Source organism: Mustela putorius, unplaced genomic scaffold, assembly GCF_011764305.1.
Source record: "Mustela putorius furo isolate JIRA1106 unplaced genomic scaffold, ASM1176430v1.1 tig00000253_pilon_pilon_pilon, whole genome shotgun sequence".
In the NCBI taxonomy this organism is placed as follows: domain Eukaryota; kingdom Metazoa; phylum Chordata; class Mammalia; order Carnivora; family Mustelidae; genus Mustela; species Mustela putorius.
In genome coordinates, this window is record NW_025421329.1 from 1,511,206 (window position 1) to 1,530,635 (window position 19,430).

Below are 19,430 nucleotides of genomic sequence, written 5' to 3' on the forward strand. Positions count from 1 at the left end.
TCATTTCACTTTGGTAAAATGGAAGAAATATTCACCCACCTGGCCAATAAATGTTGAGCATCAGTTGTGTTATATATAAGGTGTTTTGTGAAGGTAAATGTAATACTTGAAATCCTGATAATGGTTTGCTTTTATTTGCCTTCATTTATGTCACTTTTACTCAAGAAAATTCCCTCGATATTTTTGCTAATAAATGTTTCATTAAATTTTTTTTTTTTTTTTTTTTGAGAACAGAAATTGATGGGGCACTTGGGTATCTCAGTCCTTTAAGTGTCTGCCTTTGTCTCAGGTCATGATCCCAGGGTCCTGAGATAAAGCCCTGCAACAGGCTCCTCCTTCTCCCTCTCCCATTCCCCCTGCCTGGGAATGCTTCCCCTCACTCTCTGTTAAATAAATAAATAAATAAAATCTTTTAAAAAAATTGATAAAATAGGCTTAAATTTCATGAATTCTTTAGAAAAGTCATTACCCGGATTATAGTTCTTAGAATTCCTTAGAATGAAAAAATATATATATGTATATATAATATATATATTTTTTCTATATATATATATATATTTTTGTGTGTTTGTGTGAGAGAGAGAGAGTATATTTTAGCACCCTAGATTAAGTTCTATTACATAAATAGTAGTGAACATGAAATTATCTTAAAAGTTAGGGCACCTGGTTGTCTCAGTCATTAATCAGGGCTGAGGTGATGAGACCAGCCCTGTGTCGAGCTCTGTACTGGGTGTGGAGCCTGCTTAAGATTCTCTCTCTCTCTTCAAATCAAAACCACATTGAGATACCACCTTACACCAGTTAGAATGGCCAAAATTAGCAAGACAGGAAACAACATGTGTTGGAGAGGAGGTAGAGAAAGGGGAACCCTCTACACTGTTGGCGGGAATGCAAGTTGGTGTAGCCACTTTGGAGAACAGTGTGGAGATTCCTCAAGAAATTAAAAATAGAGCTTTCCAATGACCCTGCAATTGCACTACTAGGTGTTTACCCCAAAGATACAGATGTAGTGAAAGGAAGGGCCATCTGTACCCCAATGTTCATAGCAGCAATGGCCATGGTCACCAAACTGCCCTTCAATGGACAAATGGATAAGGAAGATGTGGTCCATATACACTATGGAGTATTATGCCTACATCAGAAAGTTGAATAACCAACTTTTGTAGCAACATGGATAGGACTGGAAGAGATTATGCTGAGTGAAATAAGTCAAGCAGAGAGAATCAATTATCATATGGTTTCACTTATTTGTGGAGCATAACAAATAACATGGAGGACATGGGGAGATGGAGAGGAGAAGGGAGTTGAGGAAAATTGAAAGGGGAAGTGAACCATGAGAGACTATGGACTCTGAAAAACAATCTGAGGATTTTGAAGAGGCGGGGGGTAGGAGGTTGGGGGAGCCAGGTGGTTGGTATTAAGGAGGGCACGTATTGCATGGAGCAGTGGGTATGGTGCAAAAACAATGAAATACTGTTACGCCCGAAAAGAAATTTAAAAAAAAAAGAAGAAAAGATTCTCTCTCCCTCTCCTGATGCCATTCCATGTCCCCTCTTGTCTCTCTCTCTCTCTCTCACACACACACACACACACACACACACAGTGGTGGTACACTATGCAGAATGCCACAGTTTGGTAAAGTAATTCTATGTTGATATTAAAATGTGACCAGATACACTTATCTAGACATGAGCACACATCTGACATAAATTGACTTGATAGTTTTCCAGGACTGGGGTTCTAGTTCCTGTACCTATGCCTATTCATCTACCCTCATCTATTGGATAAGTGCCTAGTTAAACAGATGGACCTTGGGCTATGTTCTCAAAACAGGTGACCTCTATCTTTATTGAGCTAAACATTAGGTAAAAGTAGCTGCATTGTGTTATTGTGCTCCTGGCCATGATAATTTGAGTGAAAAGCTACCATTCATTGTTGTTTGTTCTTGGAAATACCTTTTTCTTTATGACTGAATATGTGAAGGGTGGAAGAAAACAGAGTTTCAGGGATCTGGAAAACTTACAGATAGGGAAGTAGTTCTCAATGACATATAAAAATAAATAATTTTAAAAATTAATAAATAATCAGCAGGAGTGTGAAGTGCCATATGGTTTTATAAATGTAGGTAGCTGAGATTTTAGAAAATACTTGAATTATCCAAGAGACATGGGTTGATCATGGAAATCCTGCCATTCACTGAAGGGTGTAGGAACCAAAATAGAATTCACAACTTCTTTCCTCATGCCCTTGCAACAAGGTACCACTTTAACAGGTACAAATTTTGATTCAGTGCAGGACATTAAGTCCTGGCTACCATCTGTTTTTATGACATCAGAAGTGTGTTTTATTTATGATTGATAAATGCCATTGCTATCTAGTTCATGTTTGTGGAAATAGTACTGAGAGGAAGGCAAAAGCAGCAATTAGATTGTCCTGTCCTTGGAAGATAATATGAAATAAGATTTGATGCTCTAATATTGACATATTGATAACCTTAAAAGGAATGTTGTCTCTATACATTTTCATGGTAAACTTTAGTGTTGTATAAAATTATCACATAGTTAACCTCATGAAATTATGAATATGGGCATTTGTTGCTAAAATGATCCATTACTTATTGATGGGATCAGTAACGCTTAGGTATTTGCTTCTCTTAATTACTGTAATGGTTTGTGGACAGCACACTGAAGTTCAAGTTAAAGACTCCTACTTCTCTTTCCTAAATGATTTCTTTGGTTGTTTTTTTGTTTGTTTGTGTTTTGGTAGTTCAAGTTTTTACACAAAGAAAGAGACCCTGGATGCCACACACTTTCTTTTTACTGTTGTTGGATTTCTTTTTTTATAATGGCGTGAGATTATGCCTAGGATACATAAGAACTCTATGGAATAAAGCTCAGTGCAGTTTGTATAACCTTTTGTTTTCTGGATGTTATAATGATTAGATAAACGTAGGCATAAGGTTGTTTACTACTTCAGCAGAAACCTTCAATGGAATTTTATGAATATTTGACCTCTTGAAAGAAATTCAAGTAGAATTATCTTATACTTTGCTTGTTATTTGGCTTCTATAAATCTGTGTGCTAGGATAATGTGTAACTATGTAAGATATGGCACAATATTGTTTTACAAAAATGCTTTTATTTTCCTCAAAGAAAAAGTTAGTGCTAAAAGTAATAAATCTGTTACTGGTTAAGGGTTCTTACTGCACAATGTCTTAGGATAGCTTTATTTGATGATGTTTTATTCAAATTATTATTCTTTTATGTTACATTGTCCTTTGAAACTGCTGAATTGCCTAAATAACATTATTCTATCTCTACTTGATAAATCAGAGAATATAGAAGATTAATTTAGATACAGAATAGAAAATAAAAGAATCACAATATGTACTTCATTTTATTAGAAGGGAATACATATAAATATAGTCATTTGAAGAGAAAAAAGAGATAGTGAATTATTTTAATTTTCATACCATCATAAAGAGTAATAAAATCTATCCTTATATGAAAGTACATTATGTGACTCTTTGTGTATTTCTGAGACATGATCACCACCAGCTTTTTCTTAAACTATCTGGCATATGATAGTTCTTATGTATTATTTTATGTTTTTTTGTTTGTTTTGCTTTAAATAGTTCTTATGTATTATTTAATGTTTTTTATGTTTGTTTTGTTTTAAACAGCAAATGCCAGTCTTCTTGGAGGAGGAGGTGGTAAGTCCTGAACATCACTTATTTTAAAATATATTTTTAACCACACCAACCACAAGATATTAAGTTCTATGACACTTTAAAGAAAATTAATTTAGCTATAATTATTAACCACAAAAGTGATAATCTTCTAGAAAATAACTTACAATAAAAGTAAATACATTGGTTTGCCTTAATGTTATTTTAAGACTTCAAAATATGTGGAATACTGTTTCTTTTCTCCTCAAACTGTATTTTACTTTGGCACAAGCTGTAACAGCCCTAAGCTATTGAGACAAATACACATGTAGTAGGTGATGGAGTCACATTTAATATAAATTCTAAAACAGTACATTTGGAAACTTGTGGATTTAGGTATTTTTCTTTTTTCATCATAATGACTTAAAAAAAAAAAAGCTATGGCTTTGTAGTGTGAGAGCTTGATACATCAGCCACTTACTGTGACAAATAAAAAGATACTACTCTTGGGACTTTGCTTTTTCTCTTAGCTTGTTTAGAGGAGAATGAATGAGATCAAATTGGGATGAAGAAGAGAGATTCCTATACTAGGAATTTTTTTTATTATTACTAAAATCGTGGAGATGTTGAAAGATGAAAGTTTTCCTAGTCCATCTATATATAATATAGTAGGAGGAAAACTATACAATAGATAGGGTGCTTCTCATTTAAGACCCAGATGGATATAAGTACATTTGTTTTCTCTCTTTTTCTTTTACTTTTCTTTTCCCTTTGCTCCCTCTTTTCATATACATAGTTGCAGAAAATGTGATTGCACAGAACTTTAGGCTTTCAAAAAATTTTCTGGCTATCATGAAGAAGTTACTGGGTAAATTTTATTTGGAAACTAAAATGTTAATCATTGTTCCTATATAGGAATCAATAGATTTTTAGAAAACAGAATCCTGGAAATAGAAATAATAGAAAAACAGTTCAATCGAGAAAGTACTCTTTATATTATCACGTGTTAATGCACATTCTATGACAGAGTATCTCTTGTCTTCTTCCTTAAATTACTTTAGAAAATATAAATTGATAAGATTTCACATTGTAATTTTGGGAAATGAGAAGGGAAATTTTTCCTTGGGAAATTTTACTGGGAATATCCCAGTAAATTTTTATTTCTAGGTGTCTCTTGTCAAGAAGACATTAAAATAAATTGCCCGTAGTGCTGATTTTCTTATAAAACAAAATTTTGGTATTTTAGCAATTTGATGAATACTGTTAAATAGGATAAATCTGTCTCATGTACAAGTAGTCTAGATGTAAACTAGACTTGTTGTATGGTAATTCCATGGTGTCATCAAGCATTCAAGCTCTTAATTTTCTGTTCTTTTTTCCTAGTACATGGAACTCAGGTCCATGGTAGTAACTGGAGTAAATAAATGGCTCTAGCCATTATAGATATGGGGGTCAGGAGGAGTACAAAAGATGGCAAAAAATAAAAAAAGGTCGCCCCTAAAAGATGGTTATTTTCTTTAAGTAGTTTTCTCTGAAAGTCTACATTAGCCTTAAACTTATCAAAGGGTCATTAATGGATACATATAATTTCATTCCAGGAAGCAATGCACTCATGAAAAAGTGCTTAATGTTGTATTTTCTTTTCTTTTTTTATTCTGGCTAGGTTATATTTAACTAATACTGGTTATTTCTTATCCATGATACCTTTCTATTTAAAACGTGGTGATCTTAACTGCTTTACAAAGGGAATAAAAATAACAATATATTTTCATAGAGGAAAATCTCAGATACACAGGTTGACATGTGCCAAGTTTAAGTCTTTTGTTTCAACCAAGCGTAGATAATCACAAACAGAATTTTAAGGAAAAAACATGCTTGTTTCGAATGGCCATGGGGGGAAGGGGGAAGAACTTTGTACTTCTGGCATACAGCAGATGGGTATTAGGTCATCTGTATTAGAGGAAGGAGTGACAAGTGGAGTGACATATTTAAAAAAGTTCTTTTTAGTTGGAACCAAGAACAGGGTCAGAGAAGTTTCTGCAGGTTATTTAGACCTCACTACCAGAGAGAGTGAGACTCTTTCTTTCCTTCTTTTTTCCTTTCTTTACCTCTTCTCTTCCCCTCCCTTCCCTCTCCCCCCTCTCTTCTTCCTCCTTTCCTTCCTATTTGTTCTTTTCTTATAGAAGAAGAGTTGACATACAGTGTTGTATTAGTTTTAAGTGTACAACGTAATGAGTCAATATTTACAAACATTATGAAATGGTCACTATAAGTCTAGTTATCTGTTACCCTACAAAGTTGTTATAATATTATTGACTGTATTCTCTATGCTGCACATTACATCCTTATGTGTTATTTCTTTTATAATTGGAAGATTGTACCTCTTAATTTCTTTTACCTATTTCATCCATCCCCTTACCCTCCTGCCCTCTGGCAACCATCAGTTTGTTCTCTGTATCTTTGAGTCTGTTTTATTGCTTATCTGTTTTGTTTTTTATTTTATTTTTAATGATATTTTGCTTTTTAGATTCCACATATGAATGAAATCATATGGTATTTGTCTTTGTCTGACATATTTAACTTAGCATACTACCTTCTAGGTCCATCCATGTTATTGCAAGTGGCAATATATCATTCTTTTTATTGATGGGTACTGTTCTGTTGTGTGTGTGTGCGCACACACACACACATGATCTCCTATATTTCAATCCATTCATCTGTCCCTGGATATTTATGTTGCTTCCATATCTTGCCTATTGTAAATAATGCTGTGATGAACATAGGGGTGCTTGTTTCTTTGAGTTAGCCTTTTCATTTTCTTCAGATAAATACCTAAAAATGGAATAGAAGTGGTGTTCTGTCCCCTAAGAAGGAAGGGGATAGTGGAGGATTTGATAGGCAATAAGTAGTTCCTGCCATGATGGGAAGGCCAGCTACTGTTCAGAAAGCCTTGCCACGCTGCTTTGTTTTTAATGCATGGAAATACAGTTGGTGTCCATAGAACTAATTCTAGTGTTTGGCCTGTATGTTCTTATGGTTCTTCTAATCTGTGTGAGAAGATAATATCATGAATTTTTAGCAGTGTCAAGAAATTCAGGAATAGGCAAATTCAGGTTTCTATTTACCTGAAGTATATACTTTACTTCTTCCTCTAGATGGTTGATTTTGCTAAAATGCAGTTTATGCCATAATTTCTAATTTCTGAATTCTAAAATTAGTGACTTGGCATCATCATAAAGATAAATTACAAGTATTTAAGATGGCTGTAATTTCTTTCTTTAAAGTAGGTCATTGATGGGTTTAAATTTATTTATGCACTTCTAGACATGTCAGGATTGCTCTAAAGTATGTCTGATTTTTGGAAAGCTATATTTAAAAATTAAATTTAAGGAATATTTTTAGTCCTTTCTGAATGGAATTTTGGTCTTCTGATTCTATGACAAATCTTTTTAATCCTGTCAGTGATATTTATAAAATAATTCTTAATAATCATCCAATAAGGGACAATTGAATTGATGTAATTCTCTTGGATTTAATTGAGGTTTCCTTTATTGACTTGAATTAATATCCCTTCAAAAGCCTCTAAAGGGAATAATTCTTTGATTGACTGAACAATCTGATCAAGAAAATTCAACACTGCAGAAAAAAAATAATGTTATCTTAAGTGCCATTTCTTTGGGCCCTCAAGAAGGCTTCGCCCCAATTGTATGTAAGTAGTACTTGAAATTTAGACAAAATAAGACAAAATCAGTGTATATAAAATTAAATTATCTGTAAAATCTTTACATTTTGTTGTTCTTTTCTGAGTGCTTATAAACCAAGAAGAGAAGTTTCCTAAAAGACGATTTAAAAAAAAAAAAAAATGGCCTCAATCATCCTCTCAGTTCTGATTTGAAAGTGAGAGAATCTCTTCCCATTGGTGTGAATTTTTATCTTTGGGCTAGAGGTTGCTCTTTCTAGGAATTTAGCGTCACTGACTGTATTCATTATAATGAACACTGGTGATGGGGTCACAACTACCTAATCATTTCAGGTGAAATGCTTAGTAAATTTGATCATTTCTGTCTTTATTTCCTGGATATGTTAAAAGGAGAGACAAATACTAATTTCTTACAAAAGTATGTGGCTGGTCTGTGATGACTGGATTCTACCTTTCAGGAAGCCTTTACATTACCTTTGCATACCATTATAATGCTAAAAAAAACCCTTAGAATTTGTAATAGTTTTTTACAAGCTTTCTATCATTGCTACCAGTACTACCCTGTATAGCTAGCTGTTTGGCATGTTGATATATAAACCAGATAATTTAGTCATTTCATTAGTAAGCATAGGCTATATTATGTGTGGTAGCCAGTAAGCCTAAAAATCTTTGTGGCTTAATAAAATAAGTTTTATTTATTGAATAGGACTGTTGGCACTCCTAACTATCCTATAGGTGGCAATACAGAGACTTGGGCTGTTTTTATCTTGTAGCTACACCACGTGATGTGTAGCTGCTAAGAATGTTACAAAGCAGGAGGAGAGAGCTGGAGGATTTTGTAAAATATATTTACAGACCAGTTTGGGAATGTCTTATATCACTTCTGTTAGTATTTCATTGGTTGGAATTCAGGCAGGTGTTCATCACCCCAACCTAACTACAAGGAAAGTTGGGAGGAATGGAGTCTTCCAGAGTTTCCAGGAAGAAGAAATGGTGTGGTAAATACATAGCGATTGTCTCTGCCACCGTGTTCAAATGATATCAGTGTTTTATTATTATTATTATTATTATTATTATTAAATTAATGGTGAGGAAAATGAAACTCTGGGGGATTTGCTGACTTCTTTGATGCCATACAGCTTATAAAGGGTAAATGTTGAATGAGAAAACAAGGTTCTTGATTTCTACTCTAGAGCTCTTTGTCTTTGCTCTGTGGTTTTTAATATGTGTTTGCTCTTTAGATTTGCTGTTTCTGTGTACAGGTAGATAACTGTTTACACCGGGAAAAATGAATGAGGAGATGGGGAAACATGCATTTGAGATATGGATGATGTTTTCCTTGGCTTATTTTCACAAGTCTCAAACTCAATTGATAATTTGAACATGCACACAATGGCAGTGTCTTATAGTATTTAGATTGTTTTGGATTGCTACCCAGATTCATGTACCTTTTTTGTGTATTTAAGGTTCAGTCTTAGAATACACTGTATTTTAAATACCTGTTCACTCATCTGTAATAAGAATGTTTTACATGTACAAAGTCCTGTGGTACACTTTTGGAATATATATATATATAAAAAAAAAACAACCTTTGCATTTAGCTTCAAATTATGTGAAGAAGCAGAATTAGGAAGGAAAATTGATTTTTTTTTAAAGAAAAAGAGTTACACATTTTATTATTTAACAAAGGAAAATCAGAATTAAAGAGCTAATTCCTCAATTCCTTTAGATCATTACATTAAATAGATCAGAAGATAATTTACAGTCTCTTACTTTAGATAATGTTTTTTCTCCTCTCGTTGTCATAATAATTAATGTAAGACCAGTAACTGCTGATAGAAACCAAATAGGACATTATTTATGGGATTTGCTTTCTTTACCACTCTGTCAAATCTTCTGAGTGTTGAAATCTGAGACATAATATTAGATTTTAAAGTAACATTTCCTGATAGAGTGGCAATTTAAGGTTGGGTTTTTATACAAAACTTAGTAGGACTGCTGTTTTAATCACATACACACATATATTTGTATCAATACTATAATTTTCTAGCTTATCCTTGAGGTGACTCTATGGCAGGTTAATCTTAAAAACTCTAAGTGTAAGCAACTATCACTAAAGAAACACTCAGGCCCACTCAGATGGATTGTATAGGAAAGCCATTTTTCTAGAATGAGAATATAGCATATATTATCACCTTTACTATTTCCAAAGGTTTCTTGCTCTTTTTTGTGCCCCCTTAGATTAGCAAGGTTCACTGGCCTTGGGTTAGAAACTGTTTCTCTGAAGTCTTTTATTTCTTGTTTGGACAATACTATGTGCAGAGATAATTCCTTTTTGTTATTAATGGCCACTTATTTGTTCATGCAGTTTGTGTGAGGTGTCAAAATGCATGCTTCAAAAGCCCTAAAATCATAAAACTAGTTGGTGTTATGCCATCGATGTTTCCTCACTCACCCATCATCTTTTTCTACATACAGACACACAGATGTGCAGATATCCATTCATTCATTCATTCAGCAAATACTAGTTCAGTAACTACTATGTGTCAGTTTTAATTATTGATTTGGCAATAAGCACAGCCCTTTCCCTGTGACTAATCATGGTCCCTGTTTCATTGATAGAATTCTCCAGGTTCTTTCAAAGGTTTCAGACATCAGATTTCTTCTTTAAAAAGCAGAACAAATATCTGGAAAACAAAAACAAAAACTTCTTTTCATGAAAAATCCGATTTGTTACCAAGAATTCCTAACATGAAAAACAACTTATTTCAAGAGCTTTTTGAGTGTGTTTAAGTGGGTGTATTTTCATAAATTACTTTGTAAACATTCACAAGCAAAGTGGAATGCCTTCTCACCCTCTTTCTATACACCAATTGGTTTGCCCCTGGCATATATCACTCCCCACACAGATTCTGTGTTTTCACTCTTGTTGAACATTGAGATCTGGCCCAGGCCTCAGGCTTGCTGGGAGGAATCTTGGATAATGGTCAGCAGTGAGTGACCAAGGCTAGTGAAAGCAGGTAGGTTGTTGGGGTTGCCCCTGAGGTCATCAAGCATGTCTGGCAGTGAGTTAGCCAGCTGGCCTGTGCTCAGTAGGTGAAGGGGTCTCACCCATGGGCCTGGAAAGTAGTCTCAGTCATGAGAGAGCAGCATGGTAAGAGAAATTCAGGAACCCTGGCCTTGCTGGTCTGCAGGAATCCAATCTTAGGAGTGGAGCTTCAGGAAGGGATGTGATGCTAAACAATAGAAAACAGGCTTAATCATCAAAAAATGGGCAGAAAATATGAACAGACACTTCTCCAATGAAGACAAACAAATGGCTATCAGACACATGAAAAATGTTCATCATCACTAGCCATCAGGGAGATTCAAATTAAAACCACATTGAGATACCACCTTATACCAGTTAGAATGGCCAAAATTAGCAAGACAGGAAATAACATATGTTGGAGAGGATGTGGAGAAAGGGGAACTCTCTTACACTGTTGGTGGGAATACAAGTTGGTACAGCCACTTTGGAGAACAGTGTGGAGATTCCTCAAGAAATTAAAAATAGAACTTCCCTATGACCCTGCCATTGCACTACTGGGTATTTACCCCAAAGATACAGATATAGTGAAAGGAAGGGCCATCTGTACCCCAGTGTTTATAGCAGCAATGGCCACGGTCACCAAACTGTGGAAAGAACCAAGATGCCCTTCAATGGACAAATGGATAAGGAAGATGTGGTCCATATACACTATGGCGTATTATGCCTCCATCAGAAAGGATGAATACCCAGCTTTTGTAGCAACATGGGTGGGACTGGAAGAGATTATGCTGAGTGAAATAAGTCAAGCAGAAAGAGTCAGTTATATGGTTTTACTTATTTGTGGAGCATAGCAAATAACATGGAGGACATGGGGAGTTAGAGAGGAGAAGGGAGTTGAGGGAAATTGGAAGGGGAGGTGAACCATGAGAGACTATGGACTCTGAAAAACAATCTGAGGGTTTTGAAGGGGCGGGGGGTGGGAGGTTGGGGGAGCCAGGTGGAGGGTATTAAGGAAGGCATGTATTGCATGGAGCACTGGGTGTGGTGCACAAACAATGAATTCTGTTATGCTGAAAAGAAATTTAAAAAAGAAAAAGAAAACAGGCTTAAATCTTGACTGTGTCAGGTAGGACTGATCTTAGACACTGCAGGAGGTTAAGCCTGCTAGAGATCAGGAGACAGAGAAGTGAGGAAAGAGAGGGGAAGGAGATGTAGGGGCCGGAGCCAGGCCAGCTCTGCCAACATTCAGCTATGTACTGAACCAGCCTACCTTTGTCCTTACTTCCTCCCTTCTTTCTTCTCCCTCTTCCTTCCTCGTCCCCTCCCTTTTTTCTTTCCTTCCTTCCTTTTTTTCCCTCTTTCTCCCTTCAAGAGCATGTTGGATTACCTCTTATAAACTAGTTTTGACATTGAGATGCAAAGATTTTATAAATAGGTACAGTTAGAACTATACATTTTTATTTACCCATTAGTATCTTAAAAACTAGAAAGGTTCTTAATACAGGAAAAATGAAGCAGAAAAGATGAAGTCAACATCTTGGAGTAGTTAAGGAAGACTTTCCAGAAGAGGTGACACTTAGAGGATGAATATCTTTTACCAGGAGAAGAAGAATATAAAACCCACTCAGTTTTATTTCCTGCTGTGTGATTTCATATAGATATCCTGCTGTACTTCATTGATACCCCTTACTGTTTATCAGTCATAGTATCTGACCTTGGTTAGACAGTTTCCTCTGACCATCCAGGTATGTCACTTAAAATGGGGTCAACAGTGTTAGAATTGAAGAAAGGAACTCTGGTGCTAGTGCTGTTGGCTGCAAACCTCCACCAGAGAAACCTGGGCAAAGTGGTCATCCCCAAAACAGGTTCCTCCCTGCCGTGTCTTCTCCTCTGATTACCTTACCTGCATGCATCTCAGTCTAGGGACGAGCTCTGCAGCTGCCCACACCAGCTGAATTTTAGTATATGATTTCCTCATTCCACATAAGTTTGTCTAGTTCTATTCTTAGAAGTTTGACCCAGCAGTGGTTGCCCTAATCCTGCCTGCCATTTGTCATTAAGCCTCCCAGATGCTTCCTGGTGGAGGAAGGATAAGGGTATAAGGTCCAGGTTATGTCTATGCTTGAACTTTCCTATTGTAATGGCCATTCCAAGGGCATGCTTTGTTTATATACCTCTAACTTTGATCACCATGATGCCTTTATTCTAAAACTAAATTTTAAAGTTATTCTTCATATTGACTCAGTATCTACTCCCCTTTCTAAGCAAAACTGCACCATCTAAAAACCGTGTCAGAGGGGCAGCCCTATGCAGATTATATGCCTCTTCTCACTCTACTAGCCATAGCTGATAGAACCTGGATACATTTTCCAATTAGGGAATAAACTTCCTGAGAACAAAAACTTTTTTTTACTTATCTTTACAGCCCTAGCAGCTTCTACTATATAGTAGACACTTTATTTTAATTTTGAGATATTATTCTTTTCCTGGATTCTTTACATGTTTAGATATTTCAGTTTTGTATAGATTGCTCTGCAAAGATAATTTCTTTATCTTTAGGTGATCTCTAAGTGAAAGAAACAAAACTTTAAAAATGTATATAACACACAACCTGAAGATCATATTTATAATTATGCAGTAATTATTTTAAGCATTGTATTTACTTTTATTTATAAAAGTTTATATAACCAGCATTTCATAATTTTTATTAAATACTATGATTATATGCCTTGAATCCTGGAGGATAAAGAGAACAATATTTATTTGTATAGATGCAAAAATGATATACACAAAATTTGCCTTCCATGGATTCAATGGAAAGAAGGGAAAGCTCTTTTCTTTCATTCACGCTTTGTCACATTGCAGGTATTTTACCAGTTATAACTTTCAATCAGAAATATTATTTTCATTATTGATTTTTCTTGGTTGGATTCATCAGCAAAATTTTAAAGTACTAATGTGCCAGTTAATGAGATTCGACTTTCATTTAGAAATAGGATTAAGGACACACCGTAGGAAAAGTTTTTAAGATAGTTGGCTTAGCTGTTGAACCTTATACTTGAAAAGCATTGGGCAATAAAAATTATGGGCAGTAATCACTTAATATTTTACTTGATGAGGTTTCTCATTGAAAATAATGAATTGATTTTGTAATATACTTCTAATTTAAAATATTAAGATATGAAAATGGGAGGTAACTTAGAAATAGAAGTGTGAACATTGACCCCAGAACCTCTATTTTATGATTAATTAAAATAAATAATCACCTTTTAGGTTCATAGTTTTGTTTTATTAAAGATAATAGATTCTTTTCTCTGATGTAGGCTTTATTTCATTAGCTTGTGGGTGTTTCATAAAACCTTTGTTCGATCCTTGTGTTCGACCTTTAGAAGAAAAATACAGATGGTTGCTCACTTAACAGTTTGAGAGTTTTCTGAGACTGTGAAGGTGCATAAGCTATAAACACTCAATAAAAACTGTACTCTGTATTTTGAATTTTAATCTCTTCCCAGGCTAGTGATATGTGAGATGATACTCTTCTGATGCTGGGCAGTGGCTGTAAACCATAACTCCCAGTCATTCATAAGATCATGAGGGTAAAATACTGATATGCTTACAACCCTTCTGTCCCCATACAACAATTTTGTTCTTTCTTTTTTAGTTTAGTGTTCTGTATATTACATGAAGTATCCAACTCTTTAGTATAAAACAGACTTTGTGTTAGATGATTTTGTCCAATTATAGGTTAATGGAAGTGTTCTGAGCACATTTAAGGTAGGCTAAGCTAACCTATGATATTTGGTAGTTGGGCGCATTAAATGCATTTTTGACTTACGACATTTTCAACTTATAATGGGTTTATCAGGATGTAACCCCATCATGAGTCACAGTGGATCTGTAAAGATATTTACTCTTGAGTTTTCATGGCTGAAGTTCAACTTATTTTAAAATCTGAATTGCACTTAAATTAAAATGATACATCTTATCTTTATTAAATCTTTCATTGAGTTATGTGAAGAAATATTCTATGTGCGTTGTGATAGCTATTTTCCCTGTTAATAATATTAAGCATTGAAACTTAGAAAATTTTGGATAAAATAGTGGTATCATTGCAGAACAGATAACATGGGAGGGGATTTTTCACACATGTATTATTGGGGGAAAGAGACCCAGCAACACTGAGGGAAGGATTTTAGACACAAAAAATATAGTAGACTGAGGAAATCAGAAAACCTTTTTGCAACAAACTCACATAAATTATGGGTAAAATATAATAAAAAATTAATTTAAGTATATCAGACAGCTTGCAAGTAGGAATGGCAATCCTTGGATATAAACAAGGATTATATCCTTGGATCTATAAACAAGGGAGTACTGGAAAAAAAAGTGAATTAGAACTATAATATAGACTATATATTATTGATGCCTTTGTGGTAGTATACATGGTGATGGGGGATTAGATACAAGGGTATGAGACTTGTTCTCATTTGGGGATACAAAATAGGACTGTATAAAGTTGGAGGTTAAAGCTTAGATTCTCATCCAAAGCCAAGATCTGTTACACTTGAAAAAATTCCCTATTAGCTCAAGAAAGGTATAAAGAAGATTCCTATACCCCTCACCCACCTAAAAATTAAGTATCCCAAGCCTGCAACTTCATTGTGTTTAGTATTTAAATTTATATTACTTATGTCTAAGAATCCCAAACCCAACAAATTAACATAAAAATTGGTCCTTGGGGTTATTATCAAAGGCAAATTTAAAACCACTCTGGAGGTAAATGCCCAATACTTAGGCCACAGGGTATTCTCACAAAAGAAAAAGCCCTGCCAAAATGATGTAAGTATCAGAAAATACAAAACACATGAGGAAATTTAAAGTGGAGAAGGCTGATAAATGCTACCTAACCCAGGTAATCAAAGTCACAACCAGCAGTGATGAATCACGCTGATAAGATGTACCTTTAATATGATTAAATGAAAATGCTGTTTTCATTTTCACATTATTTCATCTATAACTCTAATCTAATTGAGTGATATATCAAACTTATTTTACTTTACTTTATTTAAAGATTTTATTTATTTTTATAATAGAGAGAATGAGCAGGAAGGAGAGAGAGAGAGAATCTGAAGGAGACTCAGTGCCTAGTGCAGAGCCTGATGTGGGTCTCAATCCCACAACTGTCAGATCAGTACCTGAGCCAACAGTAAGAGTTGGACACTTAACTGACTGAGCCATCCAGGCACCCCCAGAGAAATTTTAATAGAAGGGTATTCTAAAAAATATTTGATCAGTATACCTCAAAACTATAAAGGCCATCAAAAACTAGGAAAAATCTGAGAAACTCTCAAAACTAAGAGGAATATAATGAGATTTATCAGCTCACTGAAATGTAGTATTCTAGAGGGTATTCTGGAACAGAAGAAAACATTAGGTAAAATTAAGAAAATGTGAGTAAACTATGGAACTTAGATAATAATAATATGTCAATATTAGTTCATAAATTACAACAAATGTACCATACTCATTTAAAATATTAATAATAAGGGAACTGAGTGTAAGTACATGGGAACTATCTGTACTATCTTCTCAATTTCTCCATAAAACTAAAACTCTTCTAAAAGATAGTGTATTCTGAAAAAACAGGAATCAGTCCAAAATGCACACCAAATATGTAAAAGTCACAATGAGCATCAAGACTAGACCTCCTAATCAGGGCTCCTGGGTGACTCAGTTGGTTAAGCATCTGACTCTTGGTTTTGGCTCAGGCCATGATCTCGTGGGTCATGAAATCAAATCCTATGATGGACTCATGCTAAGTAAGGAGTCTGCTTCAGATTCTCTCTCTCTGCCCTAACCCCTATGTGTATACTTGCTCTCTCTCTCTAAAATAAATAAGTAAATCTTTAAAAATTAAAGCTAGACTCCCATGAAACTAAGGTAGCCAGACAGCATCCTAATAGAAAGTACCAATCAATATGTTTTATAAGATTAAAAGTCTAAAAATGAAAGTCCAAACTCTAAGAAAATGATAAAATAACAAAAAGAGACAGATGTGAGAAAGAGAGAAATTGAAATCCTAATGTGAAATATTAGGAATATTAGTGAAATATATGAAATTTAAAAACTCTAAAACAAATATGTATAAAATATTAGACATAACCAAAGAGAGAATTAATGACTTAGAATATAATACTGTAGGAATTACCCACAATGCATCACAGAGATAAAAATGGTAAATATGAAGACAGAAGAGCATCCAATATGTATACAATGGGAATTCCAGAAAATAAAAGAAAGAAAGGCAATATTTGAAGAGATGATAGTTGATAATTTTTCAGAATTGCTTCAGAGATAAGTTATCCCATAAAATTCACATACTGATTTCTAGTGAGAAAAAATTAAATCAAGCATTATAGTGAATCTGTAAATATGAAGAGAAAGGTAAAAATTTAATGACACCAGAAAGAATTTTGTGTAAGAAACAACTTGTAGACTGACAGTGGAATTATCAGCAACAATAGATGCCAAAAGGCAACAACATAACATTTGGGAAAAATGGATATTATCCTGGAACTTCTTTATCCACAAAAACTATCATTCAATATTAATGCAAAAACAGACATTTTCATATATATATTGAAAAAAAATTAATCATAGACCCTGCTGAAAACTACCAAAATGTCAACTTGAGTAAGAAAGAATATGATTCAACTTTCTATACCTCAAAAAGATTGTTATGACAAGTCTACAGTATTATTATTTTTCAAAGTTTTTAGTGTAGATTTTATATATGTAGAAATGTAGAGTAATGTAGTAATTCAATTTTCTCATCAAGCAGCTTCAGCAATTTTCAGTTCACAGCTAATGTTTCATCTATACCTCCATCTACTCAAAAACCTAGATTATTTTGAAGCAAATCCAAGAATCATACTCTATAAATATTTTGACATGCACCTTTAATAGGTTGGGGGTGTATTTTTACTCTTTTTATTTTAAGATCATAAAAATATGAATTTTAAACCTAAAAAAAACCTCCATAATATCTTCAAATGTCCAGTACTGTTCATACTATTCCTTCTATTTTATAATTTTTTACAGTATATTTGCTTAAATTGGTATACAAATAAGTTTTTTTCCCCTAATTGTTATATCTTTTATGTCTCTTTTAATATATGAATTCCTTCTTCATATCTGGTCTCAATATGTATCTCTGAAAGATAGTCTTTCTGTATGTTTACGCTTTCAAGTGGATACCTACTTAACTTATTTTGTTTTCATTTTGTTTTTGATTTTGGGAGATTGCATTTTAAAATGTAGTTTTATAATTGGTAACATTTTATGTTACTTAATTCTAACATTAACATTTATGTTACTTAATTCTGTTTCATAGTTAACTTTTTGGGAAAAAAGTAAAGTTTAAGTCATTCTGTCAAGAAATGTTTGGATAAGTATATCATACTCAAAGATAGTTATATATAATTGCAAAATAATAAAATAAAATAAAATAAACCCTGAGAGCCCCCTTTTAAGACATGGAAATTCCTTGTAAAAATTCTGGACTTTTATATGCTTTTCTACTGTGTTTGGCTAGCTAAATGGTACCTAAGCTCTTAGACACAGAGATTTATATCCACCTTACCAAATGGCTCAGAGTTAGGATGTACTTTACATAGCTTCCAGGATATGTCTATTTATCTTCCTAATTATATAGTACCTCTGGTATAATGCTTGTGTAGCTGATCTACTTGTATTAAAGGTCCACTTTTTCAAAAGTATACAAAGGAAAAGTTTGTTAAGTTCCTGTTTTAAATATCCATTCCTTACCCCCAAGGAGACTCTGAATATGACCTGTAAGGGTACAGTGGGAAATAAAAGTCCAAGCATTTATTACAGGTCATGTCTCTTGCATTGTAGGATCATTAGATTATATCCCTTCAGTTTACGGGGGAGATTGGTTTTCTTTACTGTATCTTTTGTGGCTCCCTAGTAATACAAGGTGGGACAATTTCTTTAAAAGCAACTTTAAAATCTTTTTATTTTTAGCACTGTTAAGAATCATTTTCCATTCTTTGGAGCTGCCTTAATTTGATTCCAAACAGATGATGCAGTGAGGTGTAGGAAGGAATGAACCTGGCCACTTCTGAATGGCAGCAAATCCAAGGAGATGCCAGAAGTCTAATCACAGACATTGAGGATATTCCTCTATCAGAAAGTCCTTCTATTTTACATGATCACTTATTGATACAGTTCTGTCTTTGGCCAAAAGTCATTGTTTTTGCTGTTATTTTTTATGAGTTAGGACAAATTCATTATTTTGTGTCCTAGTTTCCTTTTCTGAAAAGATGGTTATAATATGTAACAACTTTACAGAGGTGGAATAACTAATTGCTCATTGTAAAGTGCTTCTCAAATACAAAGTGGTTATTACTGCAGTTGTCATTATTATTATCATTATAGTCTAAAACTGAGAGATGAAAGGTGCTGGATAATTGCAAGATTGGTGATGTTATATCCAAATGAAGAAGAGTAACTTGAATTGTTGGATAACAGAAATCCAAATATCTGTGTGTGGTAGAGGAGAGTTTCTTTTGTTGGAAGATAATACAGATAATTGTGCTTTAGTTAACCCCAAGTAAACCCAAAGATTTTACATGTAAATAGAGACAGAAGATTATTCTAACAGCAGTTCTTTCATACTGTGTAGTGGTAGTTGTAAGGAACCTTTCTTTCAACCATTTAAATGCCCAGAGTGAGAAATTATGATATCCTAGAATATGAAGTATTCCAGCTTCATGCAATATTACTAGGCCAGGAAAAGTGAGCTAAACACATCCTTTAAAACAGGACATTCACTGAGGCTATCACTGAAAGCACTGAAAGAGGAACAAGAAATATCAGGATATCGCTATTCAGGCAATTACTTGGCCCTGGGGAGAAGAAGGGATTCTACAAAACAGAACTGATGGCCCATTCAATGTGTTTGGCCAGCAGGCAGCTGGGCTAAAAAGTTGGAGGAGGAAGAGAGGAAT

General features: G+C 34.2%; 1 protein-coding gene across 1 annotated transcript in view; it reads left to right on the forward strand.

Moving 5' to 3' along the window:
* The window catches only part of MACROD2 (mono-ADP ribosylhydrolase 2), a 1,942,726-nt gene that overhangs the window by 484,519 nt on the left and 1,438,777 nt on the right, over positions 1-19,430 (forward strand). The window contains exon 4 of the mRNA XM_045078428.1: positions 3,683-3,712. Within this exon, the coding sequence (XP_044934363.1) occupies positions 3,683-3,712 (30 nt within the window). The remainder of the gene's footprint in view (positions 1-3,682; positions 3,713-19,430) is intronic.